Below are 24,103 nucleotides of genomic sequence, written 5' to 3' on the forward strand. Positions count from 1 at the left end.
TCAGGACACTGAAATGGAGGGACAGAGGTGGAGTCAACCCGCTTTGAGGTGTGTGTGTGAGTGTGAGAGAGTGTGCGTGCCTGCATTTGCCTTTCATCAAATTTGTGACTCCTGCAGCCTTCTTTTTCCTCAGATGATGCAAGCACTCGTTCTCTCACAATATGTTTAACTCACTGTCACTCAAACTTCCTCATACGCTCATCAAGACCGCTCTTTCGGTTAAATGGAAGCAGCTTGGCTCTGCTCACACAAGCTAAGCTATAATTGCATCTTGCAGTGAATAAAGAGAGAGAGAGAGGGGAAAGGGTAGTGGACAGGGATTTGGACTGCCATTGCCCCAGGCTCCTATTGTTCCCCGATCAAACCCTGATTCACCTGATTGCACTTTAACTGTTCCAACAGTCAGAGCCAGAAACACCTCGTCTGTGTTTTCCTCTGTATCCATTCAGCCGTGGCTGGTGTGAGCTGCCACTCCTAAAAGAAATGTGAAAATGAAAGCAGCATTATAATTCAGCTTGTTTTGTTTTTTTTTCCTCTTGAGAGCATAAACAAAATGTAGCCCTCTTTCTCATAATCTGTCTCCAAGCAAACCAGCTTTTTGACTGCAGCAGCATGCACTGGAGCCAAACAGCAGAGGATGAGGAACTCCAACCTAAATCACCTCCATCCTCTCCAACATGGAGACACTGCAGCTCCGTTACTGCCTTCTGAAGACGTTGCAGCGGGTTGTGTGTGGTGCTTAGAGGCACTCAATAGTATATTCATCTACCATTCCATGTACATTATCTAGTTTCTTTCATAGCAATAAACTATGTATTGAACCAAAGCATTAAAAAAAACATGAGGCCTCATAGCCACAAAGGAACTTAAAATCTCCATTTTGGAGGGGAAAGGGAAGCATGTTGTCTGTTGCTGGTACAAAACAGGATAATGCTTCATTTTGAGTCTCAAATATTAGGTTTAAGTGTTAAAGGTGTTAAAGGTTTAATTCATAGTAGTGCTTCTCGATCATGGCAAAAATCAAAGTCACGGTTATTTTGGTCAGCTTGAGAGCACAAGTATTTGACATGATTACTCACTGACTTTGGAAACCACACATTTCTTCTTTTTAACAGTAGATTTCCTTGACCTTAAAATATAAACACGTCACAGCCCGGCTTAGAGTGACTTTGGGCTTTCAGGGAAGAGCGAAAGTGCACAGCTGCAAAGGAAAGGGGTGCACTGGATTTACAACACAAAACAAAACGAGCGTCACTGCAAAACACAAAGCAGCCCAATAATTGTTTTACTTGATTATCTTGCTTTCATAATCATCGGAAGCCAAAATCATAATTGAAAATGAATTGTGATTAATTGCCCAGCCCTAAATTACGGCGCAAATTCTGCTAATGTAAACAAATTTCTGCCTCAGAGCCTAAGGACCCAACCTAAACCTCAACCCCAGTGAAACTTACACAAACTTGGTATTTACACTGGACATGTTGATATAATGTTAAGCATCAACGCTGATGTAATTGGTAATCAGGTGATTAAAATGTGGCAACTTAAAACTCATCTGACATTAAGTTGAATATCAAAACTGGACAGTTTAAATAAAGAGTGATCCAAAGTGGTAACATGTTTCACCTATTTTCTGGTGAGAAATCAAGTTATTAAAATAGAAACCAGTAGAAACCTCAAGTTGGGCTGGTGCTTGCTTAAGTGATGTATAGACAAAATTATAGGATATGACAGAAACTTCTTTCTTACACTACAGATTCCCCCCCAGTAGAGTAAATAGTCTGATTTCAGGACACATTGCATTGATTTACATATTGATGAGAGGAAAAAAAAAAAAAAATATATATATATATATATATATCTCCTTTATGTTATAGGAGCTCATACTTGTACCATCAGTTTGTTATTGTTTAGTGTGTTACTGTACTAATCATACATTTAACTGGAAGCCATTGGTAAAAATACAGTCCCAGCTGGGAGTATTCAGGGCTGATGTTCCCATCTAAGGTGACACTTTCCTGACCTAATTCTGACTCACATTAACGACATCTTGTCAGTGATCAGCTGTTGCTCTGCTTGTCAAGAGGCTTTTGAACTTTTAATCGCAAATGATATTAAATGGAGGGACTTGGCTGTATAGCTGAGGGCTCAGTGAATTGATGTTCCCTGAAGAAAACCAGCTCTTACATCTGCACTGTCTCTCTTATTACGCTGGAGCTCATCAACCCCAATCACTGTGAAAGTGCCATCCCGACATATTGCTTCACCTTTTCTGGCCCTGTCGAATAAAAGGATGCCGATTCTGATGGCTAAGTGCTTCAGTGACGAATCACCGGTGTAAGCTTCTGTCAAAACAAAGCCGCTCAGAGAAAGGCAGAGCAAATGTGAACGCTTGCAGGAACAAAGTAAAGAGTGCTGGTTTGTGACCTCCGCCGCTGCAAAGTGACCTGTGCCGGCTCCAGTTGGTCTACCTGCAGGGACGATTCAGGGCCATTCCAGGCCAGCGCGGCGATCACCACAACACCGAGCAGAGGAGGTGAAAGCAAGACAGAGGAGAAGAGTAGTGCGGAGGAGGCCGCAGATGAGTCATCTTTGTTTCAGGTGGAAAATGCGGGGGCTGAGTCACCTGGGGTTCGTTTCAAGGATTCGCTACGGTGTGAAGTGCACAAGACCTGAATTGAAGTCTGATCAGAGGGACCTCTAGGCTGCTGCAGTGTTGTTGCTTGTTTTTTTTTTTTTTTTTCTGTTATGGCTATAAAGTGATCATTTCAGAAATGCTAAATGCTCATTTTGGGGAAAAAGGAGAAGTTATTACCTGAGGCTATCATTCTGTTTCAGGAGGGTGCAGTTTGTGAAAGGCTCTCTGTCTTGGTGGATGTGAGGAGCACTGAGTAATGATGTGCTGGCAAATTAAAAGTTGGGTAAACTGATTTATAGTCAGCGATCATCATCAGCCAACAACCACCAGCATAAACAGAAATCAAGGGAGCTTTCAAAGATTCAGTAATTCTTTTTCTTTCATGTCCTTAAAGACCCCTCCATCTGAGCTGACATTACATAGAATGGCATTTAAAGTGAATTTACATTAAGTAAAGAAGGGAGGAACCGTGTGGTGCTACAAACATAAACATTTTATTTACAGATGTTTGTGCTCAAACAGTACTAAAATCTATAGTCATGTATTTATACTGCTTTCTTACACGTTTCTTGATTATAAGTGTTAAGATTATGTGCAGCTGTAAAAAGGGTAAAAAATGTAAATGAAGGGATGTAGTATATGTCATGTTACTGTGTGAAAAAATAAATAAAAATTAAGTTAAAATGTAAAATATGACACAGTGAACAGGCTTAGTGATTCAGCTACTGCACTGTGACACGTTTCAAGCTTGGTGTGATTTACCATCACGACTCAGCACATATTTGTTACAACTTTATTGTTGCTATCCCGCTATTTATAGAATTTGTCCTCACAGTCATGTTTTGCTGATTGTTTTTTCAGTTGTATGACGTCATATCTTGTGTTTTCCCTCTATTTTTAGTGACATGTTGCTATTATTTTCGTGATGCTGCCTGAGGAGGAGCACCAAACTTGGAATGTGCTGCAATATAGCAGCTATAGTCATTTATAACCAAATTTCTTTAACTTTTCCCCCACTGTATTTTCATGTGGACACCTTGAATTTACCTAACAAAGACTTATATCAGCTGAAAAAGCAGAGTAAAGTCTATTTTGCAAATCAAAAGATCGGTTCCCTGACCCCTGATGAGTTTACCCTCCTTTTCATCCCTGGTGCTAAGTGGCCTGAAGAGCACAGTGACTCAGACATTTCCAGCCAAGAGAAAAACAACTGTCTTCCTCAGCGAAGAATCGCCACATCTTGACTTTTTCCTCCTCTCTGTTGTGCACGGACCATCCATGCTTTTATCCCACACACTCAATCAACCCACGCAAAGCCTTCATGTCTCTGGATGGCTCTCAGTTCTTATCAAGCACTCAAGAAGAGAGAGAGAGAGAGAGACGGAGAGGAGGTGTTTTGTTCTTGGAGACGCAGCTCTGTTGTTCGGCAAAGTGCCGCCATCGTTTGAGATTTGTCTCTGCTGTTTTGAACAGTCCCTTATGCTTTTAATGCACTCTGTCGACTTACACAATGCCTGTCAGTCTGTGTTGCTGGCTGTGATGGCTCTGGGTATTCAGCAAGCTGTCCCAAGGAAGAACACACACTCTCACATCGTTTGACATCTCTACCAGTTCCATTCAGACCCTCTCAAGGCCTGAAGGATCTGTCAAGCATCATGGGAGACTCTATCTGCTGCACTCCATAGATAATCAAAGTCTCTGTTTAGGCTGATGCATAGATGAACAAAATCCATTGCAGTAGGCTGTATCAAAGTCATGTATAATTTAAAGGAAAAAGATTAAAAGTATGCAAACTGAAAAATGCCCTGTAAACATGCCCTGGGCATTTGGAATCAAATTTCTCTCTCCCTTAGTTTCATGGTGATGAAAAGAAATTGTGATCGTCTAATGGCAGAGGTCCCAGATCCAGATCACTACCAAAATCTAATCAGTTGATCCTTGGCCCAATTCTTATCTGCCCGCCCAACTTCATGGAAGTTTTCCAGATGTCCTGTTGATAAACAATCTAACAGATTAAAAATTAATCTCCTCAGCAGCAGAAGAGGTTTTTTTGGAGAACCTAAATGATCAATCATCGCTGGAAGTTGATCCCAGGTTAGTCTGGACGACTTCCACAGCTTCGCAGAGTATTGCAGTGCCTCGGTGTGTTTTAAATGCACTGCAGTATTTGTGCTGGTCATCACAGATGTATCCTGTTTTAATCGTTGCAGTCAGCTTATGTGAAACATTATTTATCCAATTTACAACGACCCAGAAACTCTCTGTAGATTATGAGAAAGCAAAGGATGCATTTGAGTAATGGAACAAATCATCTCTGTGTATCTGTGTGTGTGTGTGTGTGTGTGTGTGTGTGTGTGTGTGTGTGTGTGTGTGTGTGTGTGTGTGTGTGTGTGTGTGTCTGTGCATGTGTGTAAATGCATGACAAGAGGCATGTAACAGTTCTTTAACGGTTAGCACTAAATGTGGGGCAATCCCATCCAACCCCCCACCAACACACACACACACACACACACACACACACACACACATACACACACTCCCTGGCGGGACCTACTCTCTTCCTGTTTACTCTTCCTCAATAATTCAGCTGGTCCAGAGTGGAGGCTACAGTTACCATACATGAGCAGAAGTGTGTGTGTGTGTGTCAATCCGTTAAGCCAGAGTGGTCCATTAGTATCAATGTTGTTGTTGATGATGTTTAGCTGGTAAGTGCATGTATTGATTTGTGGACTTATTGGCGTCCATTTTCCCATTTGTACGCTAAACTGCAGATAAAAGAGAGAGAGACAGAGAGAACAAAAGAGAGCGAGAAATGACTGTTTTTTGATGCATGCTGTCATTCCACTCTCTGTCCCAGTAATATTCTATTGAAATAGGGCAGCAAATATTTTTAGGCCCCACCACCAAGAGTGAGAATATGCTGCGAGAGCCTCTGCAGACACATTGTGACTTTTATTGTCTGTTTTTGCCTGTGTGCCTTGACATTTCTGCTGTGATTCGGGACGTGGCGGGTGCGCTCGTACACACATGCAAACACTCACTTGGGGAAAGAGCCTAACCCATCCTGACTGCTGTAACCAGCCAGTTTCCTCCCTTCATCTGTCGTTGCATCAGTTGCTTTGATGATGGAGCGCTCGGCCAAATGTCCTTATCAGCGAGGAGTTTATCTGCTCGGCCTGTGGCTCCCTGGTTCAGGGCCCTCAGCTCCTCAGAGATGGACTCAAGACAAAGAAAGCGAGAGATAACACAGAGGGAGGGAGGAAATGAGGGGAAATAATGAGTTTATAAGAGATTTCTCTTTTTATTGTAGTGAAAAAGAGCAATACAGACCACAACATCTGCTCTTCAGTGGACACTTTTATCCAGGGTGCCACCAGTACGTTTATTTTCTGTTTTTTGACCTCAGAAGCGATCAAACCACAAACCTATAATAACATTCATGTCTCATTTTGCAACAGTTGTTTCCAAATGTGCATTGTGATTGGAAAAGGTATTTCACAAGTGTGTATAAGAGCATTTTACAAACTCAAAAGCTATCACTTCTTACATTTTGTCTTATTTACATTTAGTTTATGTGTTGAAGCAAGGATGATTATTGCTTAGCAACAGGGAACTAATATTTTTGCTTGCGGAGGGCAAAAATAACATTGTTGGAAGCTGTCCCAGCATGCACTGGGCAGAAAGCAGCGAGGGCAGTGTGTTGCTGAAGAACCCTTGGACAGGGCACTTGGCTGTTGATGGACTCATTGGCTATTTTGGAACTGAACCCTGGTCATTTTGGTTATGGGACAGTCCCCCCGGGCCGCCCTGCCTGCTGAAAAAGCACCAGAGAGAGCAAAACATTCAGAGGGCAAAGTTTTCAATATTAAAAATGAACATATTGCAGCCGCAACAGCCTTCTCGTGGCTCACGGGAGTGCATGTGCTGTCGGCAATAAATATCTTCAGTGGCATCCAAAATGGCAACCTCGGGGCCTAGACCAATCAGACGCCAGTAAAATCAATGCTATCACCTGGTGCAAAATTTCATTTGGGTAAAGAGTTTCAAAATGAAAGTTCAAAAAAGGAACCCAAAGGAATTTCAACTCATAATTCCCATTTTCTTCCATCTCCTGTCTGTTAGAGGGAACCTTATATCACATTTTCTTTTTTACAGGGAATGAAGCTCCTCATGTCTATAGGCAAGGACCAGAAAGACATTTGGAATATAATAAAACAGTTACTGCCTCTGCTGTCCATTGATAAAGATGCAAGAGTGGAAAAAAAGAGACAATAAGTGGGATGAAAAGAGTTGATGGGGCGATGGGGAAGATTCTGGGAGAGGGAAGACAGACTGACAAACCTGTAGAAGGACAAAAAGAGCGAAGCATCCATCCCAGTTGATCCCCAGACAAGATGAAAAGCCCATCAAGATGCTGCATCTGCCTGCACGCAGACCCCCAACAAGCATCAGTCGATTTCAGTCAGCTGCGGATTTCGATCAACACAAAAACACTGGGCGCAGAGCACACTGGAAAAGCATTCATCTCACTCATTTAGCCCAACACTGGGGCTTGAAATGTTAAAGCAAACGGAAAATCTGCCAATGGGCTGAGATAATTCTATTCATGCCCCATGCAAATCAACTTGTTTTAACAATTTTCTTGAATCAAGCGTAATTTCCCTGAGTGATCTGCCTGATGCTGCCTTGACATTGACACCTGTGTCTAGAAAGTACCAGAAACAAGTGGAGCTGTAGGATTATTTCCCCCCTGTGAGAATTTCTCACTTGTTTTAAGAAAAAAAATTGTAAGTCCGGAAATGAGACTAACATTTTTTTGCACTTGACTGATCAAACCAATAAAACACTGAAAGGTGGAGACTAAGACCGGGAGGTATTGGTGATACTGGACAAGATGGAGCCTGTCTAGGTTAATTTGGCTTATCTGGAGTGTGTGTGTGTGTGTGTGTGTGTGTGTGTGTGTGTGTGTGTGTGTGTGTGTGTGTGAGAGAGAGAGAGAGAGAGAGAGAGAGAGAGAAGGGTGCGCAATGCCACAGCAGCTGCCTGTAATCCCACAGCCCTTTTTCTCTCTCTCTCCAGCTGTTAACACTTCTTTACTCTCTCTCTCTCTCTCTCTCTCTCTCTCTCTCTCTCTCTCTCTCTCTCTCTCTCTCTCTCTCTCGCGTAGAACCTACCGGGTTGGTCGGGGAAGTCGCTTTTTGGCTTGGAGCTGCAAGAGGGAGAGGAGCCAGCGCTAAAGGTAAGGGATCGCTTGCAGGAGGGATGATAGAGGGAGAGAGGGATGCATGGGGAAACACGGATGACAGGGGATGACAGCAGGTGTGGAGGAGAGAAAAGAAATTTGACTTTGTGCAATTTTGGTGCACAGTGCGCCAGTGCGTGAACAGCGCCAGGTAAAGACGCACCGTACTGCGCTGTTTAACCTTAGTGACAGACTGAGGTGTGTGTGTGCGTGCGTGCGTGCGTGCGTGCATGCATGTGTGCATGTGTGTGTAGGTGTGATCGCGCGCGTGTGGATTGTTATGGAGATTGTTAGTTCCACCTGTGATTGAAAAGTGCGCGTCCATAACATACATGGTTAAGTGACACTCTCAAAGCAGCACACCAGTGTGTGTGTGTGTGTGTGTGTGTGTGTGTGTGTGTGTGTGTGTGTTTGCGCGCGCGTCTCCGTGTGCACTTTGATATGCTTAAAAACATCACGTTTGTGTGCGCGCGTGCTCGGTGGGTGAGAGATGATATCAACAAAGTGTCAGACGCCTTTGCAGGTGCACGGAGGCGCGCACGTGTGCAATCGTGCGTGTGTTTGATGTCAACACTGTCTACAGTATATTCTTGTCCTGTTGGACCGATGGAGAGCTTTTCAGGTGGCACAAAGCGAGAGAGAGAGAGAGAGAGAGAGAGAGAGAGTCTAAATTAAGCTGCTGCTGGCTGCGTGTGTTTGGGGAGTGGAGTGGCTCCTGGGAGGATAGAGAGACCACAGGCAGCTGTGAGAGAGAGAGAGAGAGAGAGAGAGAGAGAGAGAGAGACTGAACGTCGGCGCTATTCTCATTGCCTCCGCTCATGTAGGTATCACGCCTTGACATCCACACCATCAAATTCTCCAAACTTTTCGGCAGTAGCCAGTCGGTGGATTGTTATAAAATCTTAATTCAGGGGATGAAAAGCCATAGTGAGTATTAAAGCTGTAATGGTGTGTGATTTTGGCATGGCTTTTAGATGATGCTGATGGATTCAAATGGCTGGACTCATGTTGCTTATCCCTACTTTCTGCAATAATTCAAACGGAACTGATAATGTGCCATAAACACAGAGGAGTGTTGAGTTTCAAGATACATGGTGACAGAAATGGTGAAGGAACTCTGGGCCTCATAAACTGCAAACATATCAATCCGATAGTTATATTCCAGTTTTCATTCGATATCACATCCAGTATCATGAATGTTGTGGTATGAATGAGGTGAAGTTAGACTCAGTAAGTCCACCTTATCATAGTGTAGTGATAATGGCTACGATGAATAAATGTGAATGAATAAGTAAAGTGACTTTATCCTTGATTTCTTGTTGCACAGAATGTGCAGGAATATGCTGAAACATACCTCTTTTACTAAGACTATAAATAGAAATTGGTATAAACCTTCCACAGAAAGCGAGATCCTGTTAATTTGGGTCTCAAGATCGAGTTCTGGGTGCACATTTGGTTATTTTATACTTTTGCGATGGCAGTCTGCTGGACTGACATTGTCATTTATTTTGCAGCCATCCCGCCGTGTGAAACTTGCAGACATTATCGTCCGGGCTTGCTAGGGGCAGACGGGGTGGATGATGGAGCAAACACTGGGTGCACTTTACACTGTGGAAGGTCCAGGGGGAGGAAAAAAAACAGCAGAAATGGGGAAAGAGCAAGAAATCTCACTCTGTCGCTACTCCCCGTCATCAGAGCATGTGCCAGAAAAAATAAAGGTCAGCCGAGGGTCTGTCAGTGTGCAGGGTAATCTGAGGTTAACCTTGTAATCCACAACATTCATATAAATAAACATCGGTTTTGCTACTCTGTCACTGACTGATAGAGTGCTGATACCCAGTTTATCAAAGGTCTTTTACATGTGCTGATCGAAACATCTGGTGTAGGAGCTGAAGTTATATATTTTGTGCTTCTGGCAGCAGCAGCAGCAGTGATTTATTTGGAATTAATTCAGGCATATGAAGACCTGGGTAGGTGCTGTGAGCAATGAAGCCACCATTGCTGAACAGACAGAGAAAAGAAACTCCACACACAAGGGATCCAAACACAAAGGATCTTGTAGATTACCTCCATCAGTCCATGCATCCATTTTCTGCCACTTATCCAGGTCCGAGTCGCAGTGGTGTCGAGGCGGAGGAGGTCAGCCCAGATGCTCCTTTCCTTGGCTCCTCCTGGGGGATCCCAAGGCATTCCCAGGCCAGCCGGGGTATATAATTACCCCAGTGTGTCCTGGATCTGCCCTGGGGCCTCCTCCCAGCTGGACATCCTTGGAACACCTCCACATGGAAGCGCCCAGGAGGCCTCATGTCTAAGGCTACGTTTACACGTAGTTGGGTATTTTGAGAAACGAATATTTCCCTCCCTCTGTTTTACAAAATAACATCGTGCACACGGCATCGTTTTCAAAAAAGTTTACGTTTACATCAACCCGCATAAACACACCGTCAAGCGCCATCATAACTACACCAAGCCTATGGGCGGCGGTGTAGGAAGAAGGAGAAAACCATGCAAGCCAATCAGAAGCCAAACCAGACAGCAGTCCGCCCAAAACCGGAGATGCTGCTGGCGGTGACGCGGATTGGCTCTTTGTGTTGGAGGGAGGAGAATTTGCAAAATTGCTGACCTCTGAGCCCTTATTCATCTCTGCTCCTCGATATAAAAAAGCAGCTGTATTTGAAAATGCAAACATATGGACAGAAATGCGACTGCTATTGTGAATGCATCCATGATCATCACCATTATAGACATAATATACGTATATCATGTCTATGATCACCATAGCCAAATGTAAACATAGCGCGCACTTTTGGCGCATAATGTGACGTCGGCTGCCTGAAACTCTGTATTTCTCCGTTCTTCTCAGTTTACATGCAAACACGAAACAGGAGTTTTCCTAAATCTCCACTTTGACTGGAATTTTTAGAAAGAATCGTTTTCAGAGGCGAATTCGCCGTTTGCGTGTAAATGAAGGGCACAAACGAAGGGAAATGTCTCCGTTTTTAAAAATACCCGTGTATGTGTAAACGTAGCCTAAATGGCCAAACCACCTCAGCTGGTTCTCTTCAATGTGCAGGAGCAGCGGCTCTAGTCCGAGCTCCTCGCTGATGTTTGAGCTTCTCGCCCGATCTCCAATGGTGCACCCAGCTTGTATCCACGATGTCATTCTTTAACCTAAATTCTTCACTTGCTAAAATTGTCATCTGAATTCAAAGCATTAAAGTCATGTTTTTGGACAATTCTGGTGTTTAGCTGGCATTAGATGTTTAGTATTACTGTTCATCTGGCATACCTGGGTAGGCAGGGGCTCTTGGTGAAGTAAACATCTGAGGGTTGAAGCTAAACATAGGCAGACCCACAAGGATTGTATTTTTTGGCAGATAATAACTCGACGTAATACCTAGAAATCATCCAGTAGCTCACAAACATGCTTCTTTTTTTTTTTTACTTATCCGCCCAATCAGTGTTGCTCTATTGCAGTGGTTGTCAAATGGGGATATGTGTGCCCCTAGTGGTATGTTGGAGTGCTGAAGGGTTAGGGTTAGGGTTAGTCACGCATAATTCTTGACATAATTAACCTATGATGTAATAATTTCAATAAATGTATATAAATAATATAAATGTAAGTTTGATAAACCACATTTTACATTCAGTATTCCCTCCAGATTTCCCGAAGGTGTCAAATGTGTGTGTTTCTGGGTTAAATTTGCTGCTGCGGCCGTCAAGCGAGGACATTTGTTCACTATGTCTGGGAAGCCAAACAAAATCAAGACAATTAATTTGTGGTCGAAATGTAGAAGCAATTCAGCTGAAAACGAGGAGAAAGATGTGGAAAAGAAGCAAAAACAGAGCCAATAAAATGTCATCAGTATCAGGTTGTTTTAGACACTGATGGTGCTGTGTTGTACGTCGTTATATAGGCTTTTTTTTTTCCTACCATTTTTTTTTTTTTTTTGGCACAAGTCAGGGGGTACTTGGCTGGAAAATATTTCAAAGGAGTTATGCTATTGAAAAAAGTTTGAGAACCACTGGTCTATACCAAAGGAAACCAAAGGAACAAGAGACACAAAAGACATAATTTTGATGACAAAGTGAGTGTCAGTCCAGGAATGCCTAGTCAGTATGTGTTTCTTTGTGGAGAATTTTCTCTCACAGCGGTCTTGGAGAGAGCATACTTCTAAAGAAAGCGAGAACAGAGATATGTTAAGGCACACAGGTGTTTGTTTTCAGCTGCCACTATTCTACACGCCACAGAAACTCAGTTTTTGTGCTCATGGTTTGGTGTCCTGCAGGTGTGGTTCTTGCTTGATTGTTAATGAGCCACACCTAGCGCTTGGTGGAGGCAGACGACGAGATGTGGCCCATTAACCATCAGGGAGGAACAGAGCTGTTTGGGTGTCATGTGTCACTCTTGCAGTGGATTCCCATTCATTTTGGGCAACAGAGTCACCATCTGATGTTTGCTTTGGTAAGCAAATGCCCCATAAATTTACATTCTTCCATAGTTATTTTGGAATTGGGTATCAACATCAAACACATCATGAAGGACACAAGAGCTTATACAGAGAAAGGTCCAGTGTGTGTTCTGCTCTCAAGTTTTGATTTATACACACCTGACATCAGAATTTAGTTTTGGGGGCAATCAGGTCAAATCTACAGCATCTCTGCGGATATCGAATGCATTTCTCTGTTCTCAGTCCCGCTTTGTGATTTAGGCTGATGTTCAAGTTCACACTCTAGTTATATGTTACATGTGTGAGTAAAGCCAAATGGGTCATCTCTTTTTGGCATTATTCACAGAGATAATAAAAAGAACGAGATGGACCGAGATGAGATGAAACTTGTTGGAACGGGTTCTGGTGGGATTCAGCTGCAGGCCAGCAGGGTCACGTGTGGTGCCAGAGAGAGGGGGGCCGTGAGACTATAACCTAGAGCGTTTCTGGACATCAAAAGATGCATTTCGATTCATGGTGAGCTGCACCAGGCAATTAGGAATACCTGTGAAACAGATGGTACCTCTCACATAATTTGGGAGAGCCATTGATTCAGAAATGAATTATTATTCATCCCCCATTTTGATTTGCAAACAAATACATCACGGTCATCCTACAGCTGGATCTGCACATGTGAGGAATTGATGAGTGAAACGCCGGCACAAACACCGCTTCGCAATATAACCCACGCTCCCAAATACAAACACATCCACACACAGCTGGCTGATGAGTGTATCGATCTGAGGAGCCAGTTGACATGGAGCTAAATGCCAGAGCCAATAGCACAAGCAGGGAGCAACATACATACACACACACACACACACACACACACACACACACACACCATCTACATCCGCACAGAAACAATGAGATGCTCTAGTTTGAATTCACTGTTGGTTCCTGAGAGAGGCAGGCACAGAAAATGGGAGCACAGTGCATTTGTGACTGTTCAGAAGTACAATATTTATTTTACTATGAACACTAATGAAAGCTGAAGTGGTGGTGCAGTGTAATATAAGGTGAACTGTGAGTGGTTAATGCTGACTGCCCGAAACAGAGTCCTCATATGTCCTTACTGGATTTATTCAGAGTCCCACTTCTGACTCTGCCTAGAAATGCATAGCATAACCCATCTGATGAGGGAGGGCAGTAACAGGTTACAAGTAATGTGATTACAATAATCTGATTACTGAAAAAAAAAAAAAAAAAAAAAAAAAACAGCAACTGTAGGCAAAACACATTAATCCAGTTTCTAATGTTTTATGAAATAAAGTTGATTATGTGCTGGAGTGCTGCCAACCTTGTTTGAAGAGACATTTTGATTGTGAGACGATAGAAGTCGACATTAATCTGCATCTTGAAAATATGCAAAGTAACGATAAAAAAAACCTTTAAAGTCCCCCTCCAGTCATTTATTAAGCCTCTAAAAAATCTCTGTTCATCAATATTACATATCTACATATTTATTACATTATTTTACCATGAAAAAACACCCCTTAGTGCCTTAAAACGGCGTAAATGTGACTCAAAACCTTGCCCTCATTAAAAACGCACAGATCTATGAATATGCAAATAATGCCCACCCACCTCCTGCCTGCTGGCACACCGGCTTGTCCCGTGATACTCACATAATGTAACCTTGAATAAAATATTTTTTTTCAGCAAATCTCTTAGTTATACTAAAATTGTTCATGTGAAGCAGCCATTTCTGTAGTTTCTTTTTGTATATTAACATAAAACAGGTGCTGGTGCTGGACTGCAGGTTGTGTATATCATTAGCTGGTTTTAATGATATGTTACATACCACCTTGTGATGTACCTGAATGTCATATTTTTGGAATATGCACACACACCTCCACCTTCAGTACAGGACTGTGAAAACACCTCTTAAGTGACAAACTTTGCACAGAAACAAGTCAGTATGGTCAGCGTCAGACATTTTAGGGCACATAAAGATAAGAAAAGTGCAGTTTTGAGTGGAAGGGGACTTTAAACTAGAATAAAATGGTGGAGTGGGAGTAAATACTGAAAATATGAATAAACTGCATAACTCTATGCCATTGATTTTTGTGGGCAATGCAATTTAACTTAATCTAACTTAATCTAAATGAGAATTCCCTATTATTTCACAGTAGGTCTGCCACAACAGTGCAGTGATGAACTGAGTTACCCTTGATGCTATATAATTAAATAGCTTTTTGTGAACTTGTACCAGTTTTAGAGTATTGTCAGTAGCTTTTTATTGCACCAGAAACTGATATAAGTATGATCAAAGCATGCAGAGGAAACATTAAAGGATAGGTTTGGTTTCAGCTCAGGCCATATTAATATGTTGATACGTGCCATTTCTACCTGCACATGCAGCACAGCCGCAGCACTGGCTTTAGTGATGATAAACGTAACACTCTGCAGCAGCTTCCTGTCTTCAACACAGTCCAAGAGTAAATTTGATGCTGGCCTCAAGAGCGATTATAAATTACTTCTGTGAAAACAGGAAACACTGCACGGTCCAATACGACTTGAAACTGTACATTAATAACACATAACCTTGTATACATCCACACCGCTCTGCCTCAATCTGGGCAAATTTACAGTGTCAACTCAGGCTAAAGAGATCCGCACAAGAAGAAACTGAATTTTCCTCCATGCAGAAGAGCATCCTTTTTTTCTGAGCTGACATTGTGAATGTCATTTTGTTGCCTGTTGAACGCCATTCTGTCCTCGTCCTTCATATTAGGAGGGATTCCAGTGATATAAATTGGTCACTGACTGGCATCGCTTTAACTAGAGAAGCTTTAACTAATTGAGCAGTTCGATCCAGTAAAGTTGTACTGTTTTCATAAAATGATTTGAGATCATTCATTCATAAAAATGTGTCACACTCTGAGTTGTGTGTAGCTCATGCAAACAACAGTCCCTGGCTGCTGTTGCTGGCTGTAACACAGCTGAGTACCTGACAATCTGTGTACCACGCAGAGTTAAATATTATGAAAAATTACAGAAAAAAGATTTTTTTTTGGTCCCAATAAAGTCTGAAAACATTGAGCACTTAACTGTTGTTTTAAGCCATCCGATTTCAAGTTTTGAGGGAGCATGATCCCACTCAAGTTAAGTGGACGAGACAGCACTGAGTGCAAATATTTTGGTCCTCTTTCCACCCCCGGTAAACAGTAATCTGTGAAGGATTCGATTTTGAAAGTAATCCTTTTTACAAACCTGCTTGTGCGGACACAGGATGAGATTGGCATTGTCTTTGTGCCTTTAGCAGTTGTGATGAAAGTTGGGATCAATTTTATTTCAATTCAGCCAAGTAAGGAAGTGGATTTCCTCAAGTCATTTCCAATGTGGAGAAATCCTTTTTGCACAGAGATGTTGTCATTTCCAGCCTGTAAAGAAACTGGCTGGTAGGAGATGAATGGGCTCTGATGATCAAGTGAATGGCAGTTTCTGTTTCCATTTAGAATGGATTGAATGGGAAGTGGATTGGCAGTTGTGGTTGGGACGAGGATGTGATAAGCTGGTTCTGGACCATTGATGCTGATTCAGTCGGAGAAGCCCGAGGAAAGAGACGGGGAGAGAGGTGGGAGGTAGAGCCTGGAGACAGAGGGAGGAGCAGGCTCTTTAGGAGGAGCCCTCATTCCTTCTCCTCTTTTCTCCTCATGCGATTTTTCTTCTCTTCTCTTCTCTTCTCTTCTCTTCTCTTCTCTTCTCTTCTCTTCTCTTCTCTTCTCTTCTCTTCTCTTCTCTTCTCTTCTCTTCTCCTTTGTTGTTATTCTTCTCTCACCTTTTCTAGGCCCAGCTTTCCCAAGACATCAATATTTTGACAGCTGTCAGAACATCAGACACCAGCTGACAGCCCTAAGTCATGGAAAGCTGACTTAAATTGTGTGTATGTGTGTGTGTGTGTGTGTGTGTGTGTATTATACACATGCTGTCACATGGTGTGTGAACTGTTGCTGTGTAATGGTTTATTTAAAAACCTGGAGGCTCCTTTATGCTCCCTTAAGGGCTTGACATGACTCCTGTTTCGTATGTATGTACAGACATTAACTCTATGCAAGCAGCATCACTCGTACTTGATGTCTAAATTGAGGTTTAATCACTATATTGATGGTCCAGTGATAAACGCATCATGTTAACCTCCCCAGGCATTGGAGGATTGGTGGACAGCTCCGTTAATCAGCTTTGTTACGTGCTCCGACAGAAGGAAACTATATAGACCTCCATGTCCATCTTATATTCAAAATGCGGACAATTTCTTGCCGGCTGTTCTGGCATGATTGTCCCGCTGCAGTGGCGATGTGACATCCTATAGATGTGGCTTCACACAACCTCTTCATAGCTTAAACCCCCGTTGTTAACCCTCATCTTCTCTGTTTGCTGTTTCTGTCTCGCAGAACGTCACTGGTGATGTACTGCCCCCATGATTTCCAGTGTTATTGCACCGTGTGTGTGTGTGTGTGTGTGTGTGCACCTTATGGATCTGTAACTGTGTGGTCAGACCAAACGTGAAGTGAGTTTTTCATGAGGCGCAAGCACATACAGTGTCAGTGCAAAGACACAAAATCATGCCAGGCGACGTGAATAGTGTGAATTTCTTCGTTGCAAAAACATGAATTTTGCTTCATTCACGCTTTCACATATTTACGTATTTGTGTGTGTTGAAATTTTACAACTCCAGTGAAAAATCTGCAGCCATACTCATGTGAGTCTGCAACATGAAAATTCAATTTGCATTTGATCTGAACATGCCGTTAGGTTTTGAGAGATGTGCACAAAGTACAGGCCAAATGCACATACAATACATATGGCAGCCGTCTTGTATGCGTACATGCACTTAACATCAACTATAAATGGGGCTTTTCTGTGCTCTGTGTATGTTTGACTGATTTATGTATGACACTCTGTGTTAACTTTGTATTTTTCTGTACATTGTCAAGATACCCCATTTCACTGTGGATATAAATGACCTCCAATAGTGTTTTTTTGGTTGTTTGTTTCTTAAATAGGCGTCCTCATCTCACCTCAGGATTCTTTAAGTCACTGTTTCTAAGGCCTCACTGCTGTGTATGTTTTATTTTACATGTTTGATGGCAAGAGACCTGTCTAATATTTCTTGAGATGAATGTTTGGGGAAAAAAGAAACAAAAAAAGAAGCCCGCAGAGAAAAAAAAAAGAAAAAGATGAAAATTTGAACTAGACTTTGCCTGTTCTCTCGTCCCTTCAGTTTCATGTGACAGGGGACAAGGAGAAATTGCAGAGCAGGGAAGAGAGAATAGAGATAACTTGGAGAATTTATGATGCTTTCATTTCATCCATTCTGTCCCTGCTGACAGGAGACAAGAAAAAAGAGGCAGATGGGGATGAGAAACAAACAGAGCCCAGCTCTGAGTTGTACCATCTATCTAATTCACCCCTCTTTCCCTCCAGCAGCTTTTAGTTGCAGAGGAGAGAGAACAGGGCAATGGAGAGGAAGAAGAAGGGAGAGGCTGACACTGACAGAGAAGGAAAGATAACCGAAGAAGGAGGAAAAGAGGGAGAGACTGAAATGGAGACCCCGGCGACGGCTGAGGCACCTCAGCAGCAGCAACAGGAGGAGGAGGAGGAGCAGCCACAGCCGAGTGCTGCGGAGGCGACAGAACCTGATGAAGGGCCTGAGGAGGCGAAGGAGGGCCAGCGGACCACCCCGACCCGGACCCTGCTCTCCATGAGGTCCATGAGCAGCGTGGACCCAGATGACGACTCCCCCAACATGATTGTCTACAGAAAGGTAGGAGGAAAACCAGCAGCACTGTAGAACTAAAGCCACTTCAGCGACTTTCACTTTCTTACTTTCTAACATGAAAATAAACATCAGAAACACTACCCCGGTAGTGGGAGTGAGATAATTACTTGATTCAGTAGTTGTGGTCTACTGTTGAAGGAGTCATTTTGTCCTACCGCAGTCATCTGTGTTTCAAGCTCAGGGGGAGAAGCTTCATTGCTGGTGGTGACAGTGGATCCCCAAGCAATTAAGCAAATATTATTTTGTAATGCAAAGTACTTTACAGTTCACACAGAATCACTAAGGCTAAGGCTCACACTATAAGGTCTTAGAGGCAAAACTTCTTAATCATAGTAGCAGGCACATAGCACAATTAAATCTTTTTTTTTTTTTTTGGTTTGCCCAGCCTACCTTAGATCCACTTCGCATTAATCAGACCCACTTTAACCCACATGTAAAATAAATATACAGGAATTCCTTTCACAAAAACACCTATAGTCGCCCTATAATAAACCTGAGAAGCTACAATGTGGTAAATTACGCCACAAGACCTCTGATAGCAACAACAAAGTACAACATAAAAAGTACAAAAATTACAATACAATTACATGCAGTACCTACAGCACACAATATAAGTCCCTATAGTCCCTATATCATAGTAATTCTCTATATTATAGACATGTTTGGTGGCATTCATGCAGACACATTTAATTTTTTTCACAGTAACACAGTACAAATCATGCAAATACTCTGTAGATCAACATTCAGGCAGGGTGGGCAGCATTTAGGATGGCGGCTGCTGTAGAGGAGCTGCATTCAATGTCCAGCAGGGCTTTGGACCAGTGTACAAGAAGGCAGTCAGCACTAGTGAGCGGGAGGTTGGCCTACAGGTTTAATAAACTGATTGATTGTGATTTGTTTGATTTACAGCACAAAATAATATGGGGGAGTGTTAGCAGCAACACTGTCTTTGCATCATTATCATTATTTATGGCAAATAAGTATGAGAAATAAAAGCACTAATATTAGTTCTTTTGTGTGGCATTAGCTACTAGTCGTCATGAGCCATTGGTTACATTAATTATACCAAAGTATTACAGTTAATTTGGCAATGATGTATTGATTGATTGATTGATTTGCACAATCCAGAATTCCACACATTGCACCTTTTACCACTGAACATAACCAGTTGTCTGCAAGCATCTGCCCTCCCTCAAGTAACTCTGACCTCTGATCTGTTGGAGACAGAGAACGTGAAAATACAAGTTTTCTTATGGAAATCACAATTAAATTAGTGTTTTCAGTGTTACTTCAAAACAAGTGCATGGAATGGCTCCACCCCAAATGCAATTTTCCTTCCTCTCCAATGGTCTGGGCTCAGGAATGGTAAAAGGGATGTGGATATAGACATCATGAGTCCCCCTGCAGTGTCTCATTATGGCAGATGAACTGAGAGAGAGTGGGTTTGCATGGTGCCCTGGTGTTCTGTGAATCTCGAAGCAGCAGGGAGCATGGCGGTCATATTCCTGACAGGATGTGGAGGCACCGGGCCAAGGACTTGGTCTGTGTATCAAGTGTTGCTTACCAGCAGGCAGTGAGCACACATTTACACCTTTACCAGGCCTGCAAAAACACCTATTATGCAGAGGACAGCTACACTGAGTTCAAGTGTTTCAGTTTCACAGCTTCCAAAATATCCGTCCTATGCAGGCAGTGCACTGAAAAAGAAGCCAGTGGTAGGTAGGGGTGGAGAGGAGCAGCTATCACAACACTGGGATCATATAGAGGCAAACATCCAGTGTTGTGCACTTGTTTTTGATTTTTTAATATACGCTTAAATGTGAAGGTAACACTTTATTACTGTATTCTTTCTCAAACAGCTCAAAAAATGTTTGTTTCCGACCCCTTTAAAGTGTGACATTACAGTTGAATAGCATAAAAAACAACTTTCAGTCCCATCAAAATGAGTTTCCATTTGCTGAATAGATGCTCCAACATAATTACTTCATTTTTTTTTTCATTAACACGCTCAAATTAGCTAATATTTTTTAAAACTGCATTTTCCTTTTTCTGTATTGGCTATTAAAACGTACAAATGATCTCAGTTTTCGATGATTGTTTTGTATATATTAAAACTTCACTTGTTATAGAGGAAAAACTCTGTAGCCAAAAATCTGCATTTTCCCCTGTGGAGCCTTGCCTTAATGGCACTCAGCTCTCCTCACCTCATGTGATGACCCCCATTTTGGCTGTTTTGGATGGAAACTGAAATGCACTGTTCAGATAAATTTGGCTGCAGTGACTCAAAGCAAGTAAAACCCATGGCAGAAGGGGGAAAAACACAACACACACCTCAGGTCCTGAAAATATCCGAGGTCACGCCCGGCAGTTTCACAGTGCTGTGCCTGAGCTGATAAAAAGTTAAGCTACATTTACTCGTAGAACAGATCTTATAAACTGTTTCATAACTGCTGCTGTTGTGTTCAGGAGGCACTGAGAAACAAGACTGCCTACACACACACACACACACACACACACACAAATACTCCGTCATGAACATTTTTGAATAACAGTTTCTTCTTCTTCTTCTTCTTCTTCTTCTTCTTCTTCTTCTTCTTTGTCTTCTTCGTCTCCTTTTTCTCCTGGACAATTTAAGTGAGCAATACCCATCCCTTTTTGAACTCGTCTCACTTCTTTACTCTTTGGGTTACAGGCTTAATTCAAACTTTAAATGGGTCACAACTCACTCTGAGTCGGCTTTTTGATACCTTTTGGAATTTGCGAGCCATCAAAGTATATGTTTTATGTTTGTTTCTCAAGTGTTTCAAGAATTTGAAAAATCTTGCCCAATTGAAAAACTTGAATATTTGGACAATATATTGATTATTGGTGACTTCAATCTAAAAAGTTTCAGTATCTGTGTTGGCTTTCAAAACCGGTTTTCCATTTTCTGAGGCTGAAAGTGCAACAGTCCTGAGTCCTGAGAGGTCACCAACCAGTGCCTGGTTAGAGAAATGACTGGTGGGAGAGAGAGAGGAAGAGGGAGAGGAAGAGAGAGAGAGAGATGGAGGGAGAAAAGAGAGAGGTGGATGGAGGTAAAAAAAAAAAAAGGTGGATGAGCAAAACAGTGGAGAGAAGAAGAGAGAGAGAAGCAGACTGAGAGGTGGGGAAAGAGAGAAGAAAGTCAAAGAGGAAAGAGATTGGCATACATGCCCACACAATCTCTCTCTCTCTCTCTCTCTCTCTCTCTCTCACTCACACACACACACACACACCCTGAGCAGCAGATGGATGTTACCACACCTCTCACATCTTGAGATCCCAATGTTGCTGCCAACATATTGCTTTTACAAACAGTAAAGGTTACTTCAGGTGACACGCGGTAGTCCTTGTGATCAAAGGTGCTACGTGTGGCACTTTGGTATCAATAAATCATTAGCGCATTTATTCTGAGAAACAAACAGGACCACTGGCGAGGAAACTGGCAGCGTCTACTAGGCCCGGTTCCCAAAAGGCTCTTAAGGCTAAGATGATCGTAGAATCCATCTTACAAAGCTGCTTCAACTTTCCTGTCATAACCACAGACAGTGACATTAAGACAGAGGCCGGGATGATGTTTGGCTGCTGGGTGAGCATTTAGTGCTTCGGCAAACGTGTGGAGAAATTTGAGAACGTTGGTGGAATCGCTCCTAGAAAATGTTCTTAACGTCTAACATCGCTCATTATCGGGAACAGGGCCTTGGCCTCTAACACGCACGTTACATCAGATTTAGCCGCACATCTGCTGGACTGTTACAGGACAGGAACAGGAGGAGCAAAAAGAGCTGAAGCTTTCACAGATCCTGACAATAGGAGATGGTGGATGGAGGGCAAAGCCGATGGAAAAATCACTTGAACACGTTTACCCTCTTGTTTGAATTGGTCTGCCTCTTTCATTATTTTTGTGCCCGCTACTATTATAATTCAAGTGAACAAGGCCAGTAATATAATATATATAATATAATATGATCTAACAGTTTGAGAAAAATGGTTCCACGTCTTGAATTAGCTCATTCGGTGGGTTTGTGACTGATTTCAGCCACCTGCTGATATTATTCCAATTCACTTGATTGCACTGTGTTATTTGTTAAGCAAAGATTGATTTAGCTGAATGAAACAGTGATTTGTTTGTGTCTCTGGAGGTTCTTCTCAGTCATCCAGCTCTTCAGCTCGTCGCTCCTCCCTGTTGGGACAATCATCTCTAATAGAAACTAACAAACTGAACAACAAACAGCAAAGCAGGACTAAAGTCTTCAGGTCAAGACTCAGCTGAGGGAAGTTATCTGTGTTAAAATAGAGAAGCCATCTCTCAGGAAGTTGAACCATTCACCCTTGACCCCTTGTGAGCCTAACGACCACCAATCTCTCCTAGAGTCAGATGACCCTAATGACACTCAGGATGGTTGTCACAGCACTAACAAGCCAGTGAGATGGACAACATGCAGGGTAAATAAGTGCAACCCCCCCCCCAGTAAGTCAGGATGAAGAAGTCCAGTCCATCCAGTTGACTTTGAGTGATTGTTTAGCTTCACTGCAAGTAGATTTAAGTTTCTGTAGGTGGCGCTCTTTTCGTTTTCTGTTCGGTAGTGGTGGCTGTCACTGCTCATGTAATTACCCACTTCTTCTTCGGTTTATTCTAAACAAACCACAAATGTAAAATGCATCACCTTCACCATTTTTCCAGGGACTCACCATACACCGAGTGTTCAGAATAGCAAATGTGAAGCTCCTCATGAACCTGTTAGAGTTTTATATCATTCAGCGACAGGGAGTCAGAAAATGGAGCTGTATTTATATGCAAATATCATGGATTATTACTTTGATGTATTACGTGCCCACAGTTTATATCTATTTGCATATGGTTTGTGCAACTTGAGTGCTCCAAGGTTATAATACAGCCCAGGCTCTGTGGTGTGGAGAGGAAACAGTGGGAAAACATGGGAAGAGGGTTGGGAAAAGAGGAAGAGAAACACAGTGATGTAGATGAGCGAGCAGATGTGGCTGACATTGATCAATCTGTCCATTAATGAGAACCCACTGCAGCCGCAGGGATACAAGCCTTTACATGAAACACAATGCTATGCACACACACACACACACACATTTGAACACATTGGCAGAACTAGTAGTAACATATTTCATCTAATAGGATTCCAGTAATGTGATAAAAAGCAACGGTCACTGTGTTAACTGTGTTCCATTACATTGCTGTAATTATTGTTAGGATCATTCTGAGATATGTGTGACGGGGAAAAAGGCATTTAGCTGGTAAGACGACCGGCACGGTTTTTGTACACGTCTCCAACGATCTCGGTAGATGGTGTTAATAATGCTAATCGAATTACCGTCTGCAAATCGAAACAAATTGTCCCTTTTAAATTCATATTGTGTGCGCTTAGGGAGGCACACGACTGTCATTACATAACAGCCAGTGTGGAAAAATGATCCGGCCGCGTTCAGTTATCGATTACAAATTTGTCATCATCAGTCAGTGGTTTCTAATGAAATCATTTGTTGGTTATTCCTACTTGACGGTGAGAATCAAAACGCACGCATGGTCATAAGCTGTCTGTCTCTCTCCCTTTCTCTCTCTCTCTCTCTCTCTCTCTCTCTCACACACACACACACATATGCATACAAATACACATACACACAAAGCTCTGGTAGTCCATGATCAGACAAAAGGTGTGCATCAGGCAATAGATAGATAGATAGATACTTTATTCATCCCGAAGGAAATTCGCAGTTTTTCAGCAGTATCCACAGATTACAGATTAAATAAATAAAAAATAAAGAATAAGATCTAAGTACAACACACTAGAGATCTAGGTACAACAGTGTGCAAAAAACAATGTGCAAAAAAAACGTGTGCATAGGTGTACAAAATGTGCATAGATGTAGGTCAATGTGCAAATTTAGAAGAAAGATAC

The 24,103-nt window shown here is 42.3% G+C and overlaps 1 protein-coding gene across 2 annotated transcripts in view; it reads left to right on the forward strand.

The window, feature by feature from the left end:
- The first annotated feature begins 4 nt into the window (after window positions 1–4).
- The window catches only part of LOC115355998 (regulator of G-protein signaling 6-like), a 111,355-nt gene continuing 87,256 nt past the window's right edge, over window positions 5–24,103 (forward strand). The window contains exons 1-3 of one of the 2 annotated variants that reach the window (XM_030046973.1): window positions 5–48; window positions 7,806–7,877; window positions 17,804–18,140. In XM_030046973.1, the coding sequence (XP_029902833.1) occupies window positions 17,835–18,140 (306 nt within the window). In that variant the 5' untranslated portion in view covers window positions 5–48; window positions 7,806–7,877; window positions 17,804–17,834. Of the gene's footprint in view, window positions 49–7,805; window positions 7,878–12,236; window positions 12,346–17,803; window positions 18,141–24,103 lie in introns of those variants that run through there. The other variant, XM_030046972.1, reaches the window with a different exon arrangement.

Source organism: Myripristis murdjan, chromosome 24 (genome assembly GCF_902150065.1).
Source record: "Myripristis murdjan chromosome 24, fMyrMur1.1, whole genome shotgun sequence".
Classification (NCBI taxonomy): domain Eukaryota; kingdom Metazoa; phylum Chordata; class Actinopteri; order Holocentriformes; family Holocentridae; genus Myripristis; species Myripristis murdjan.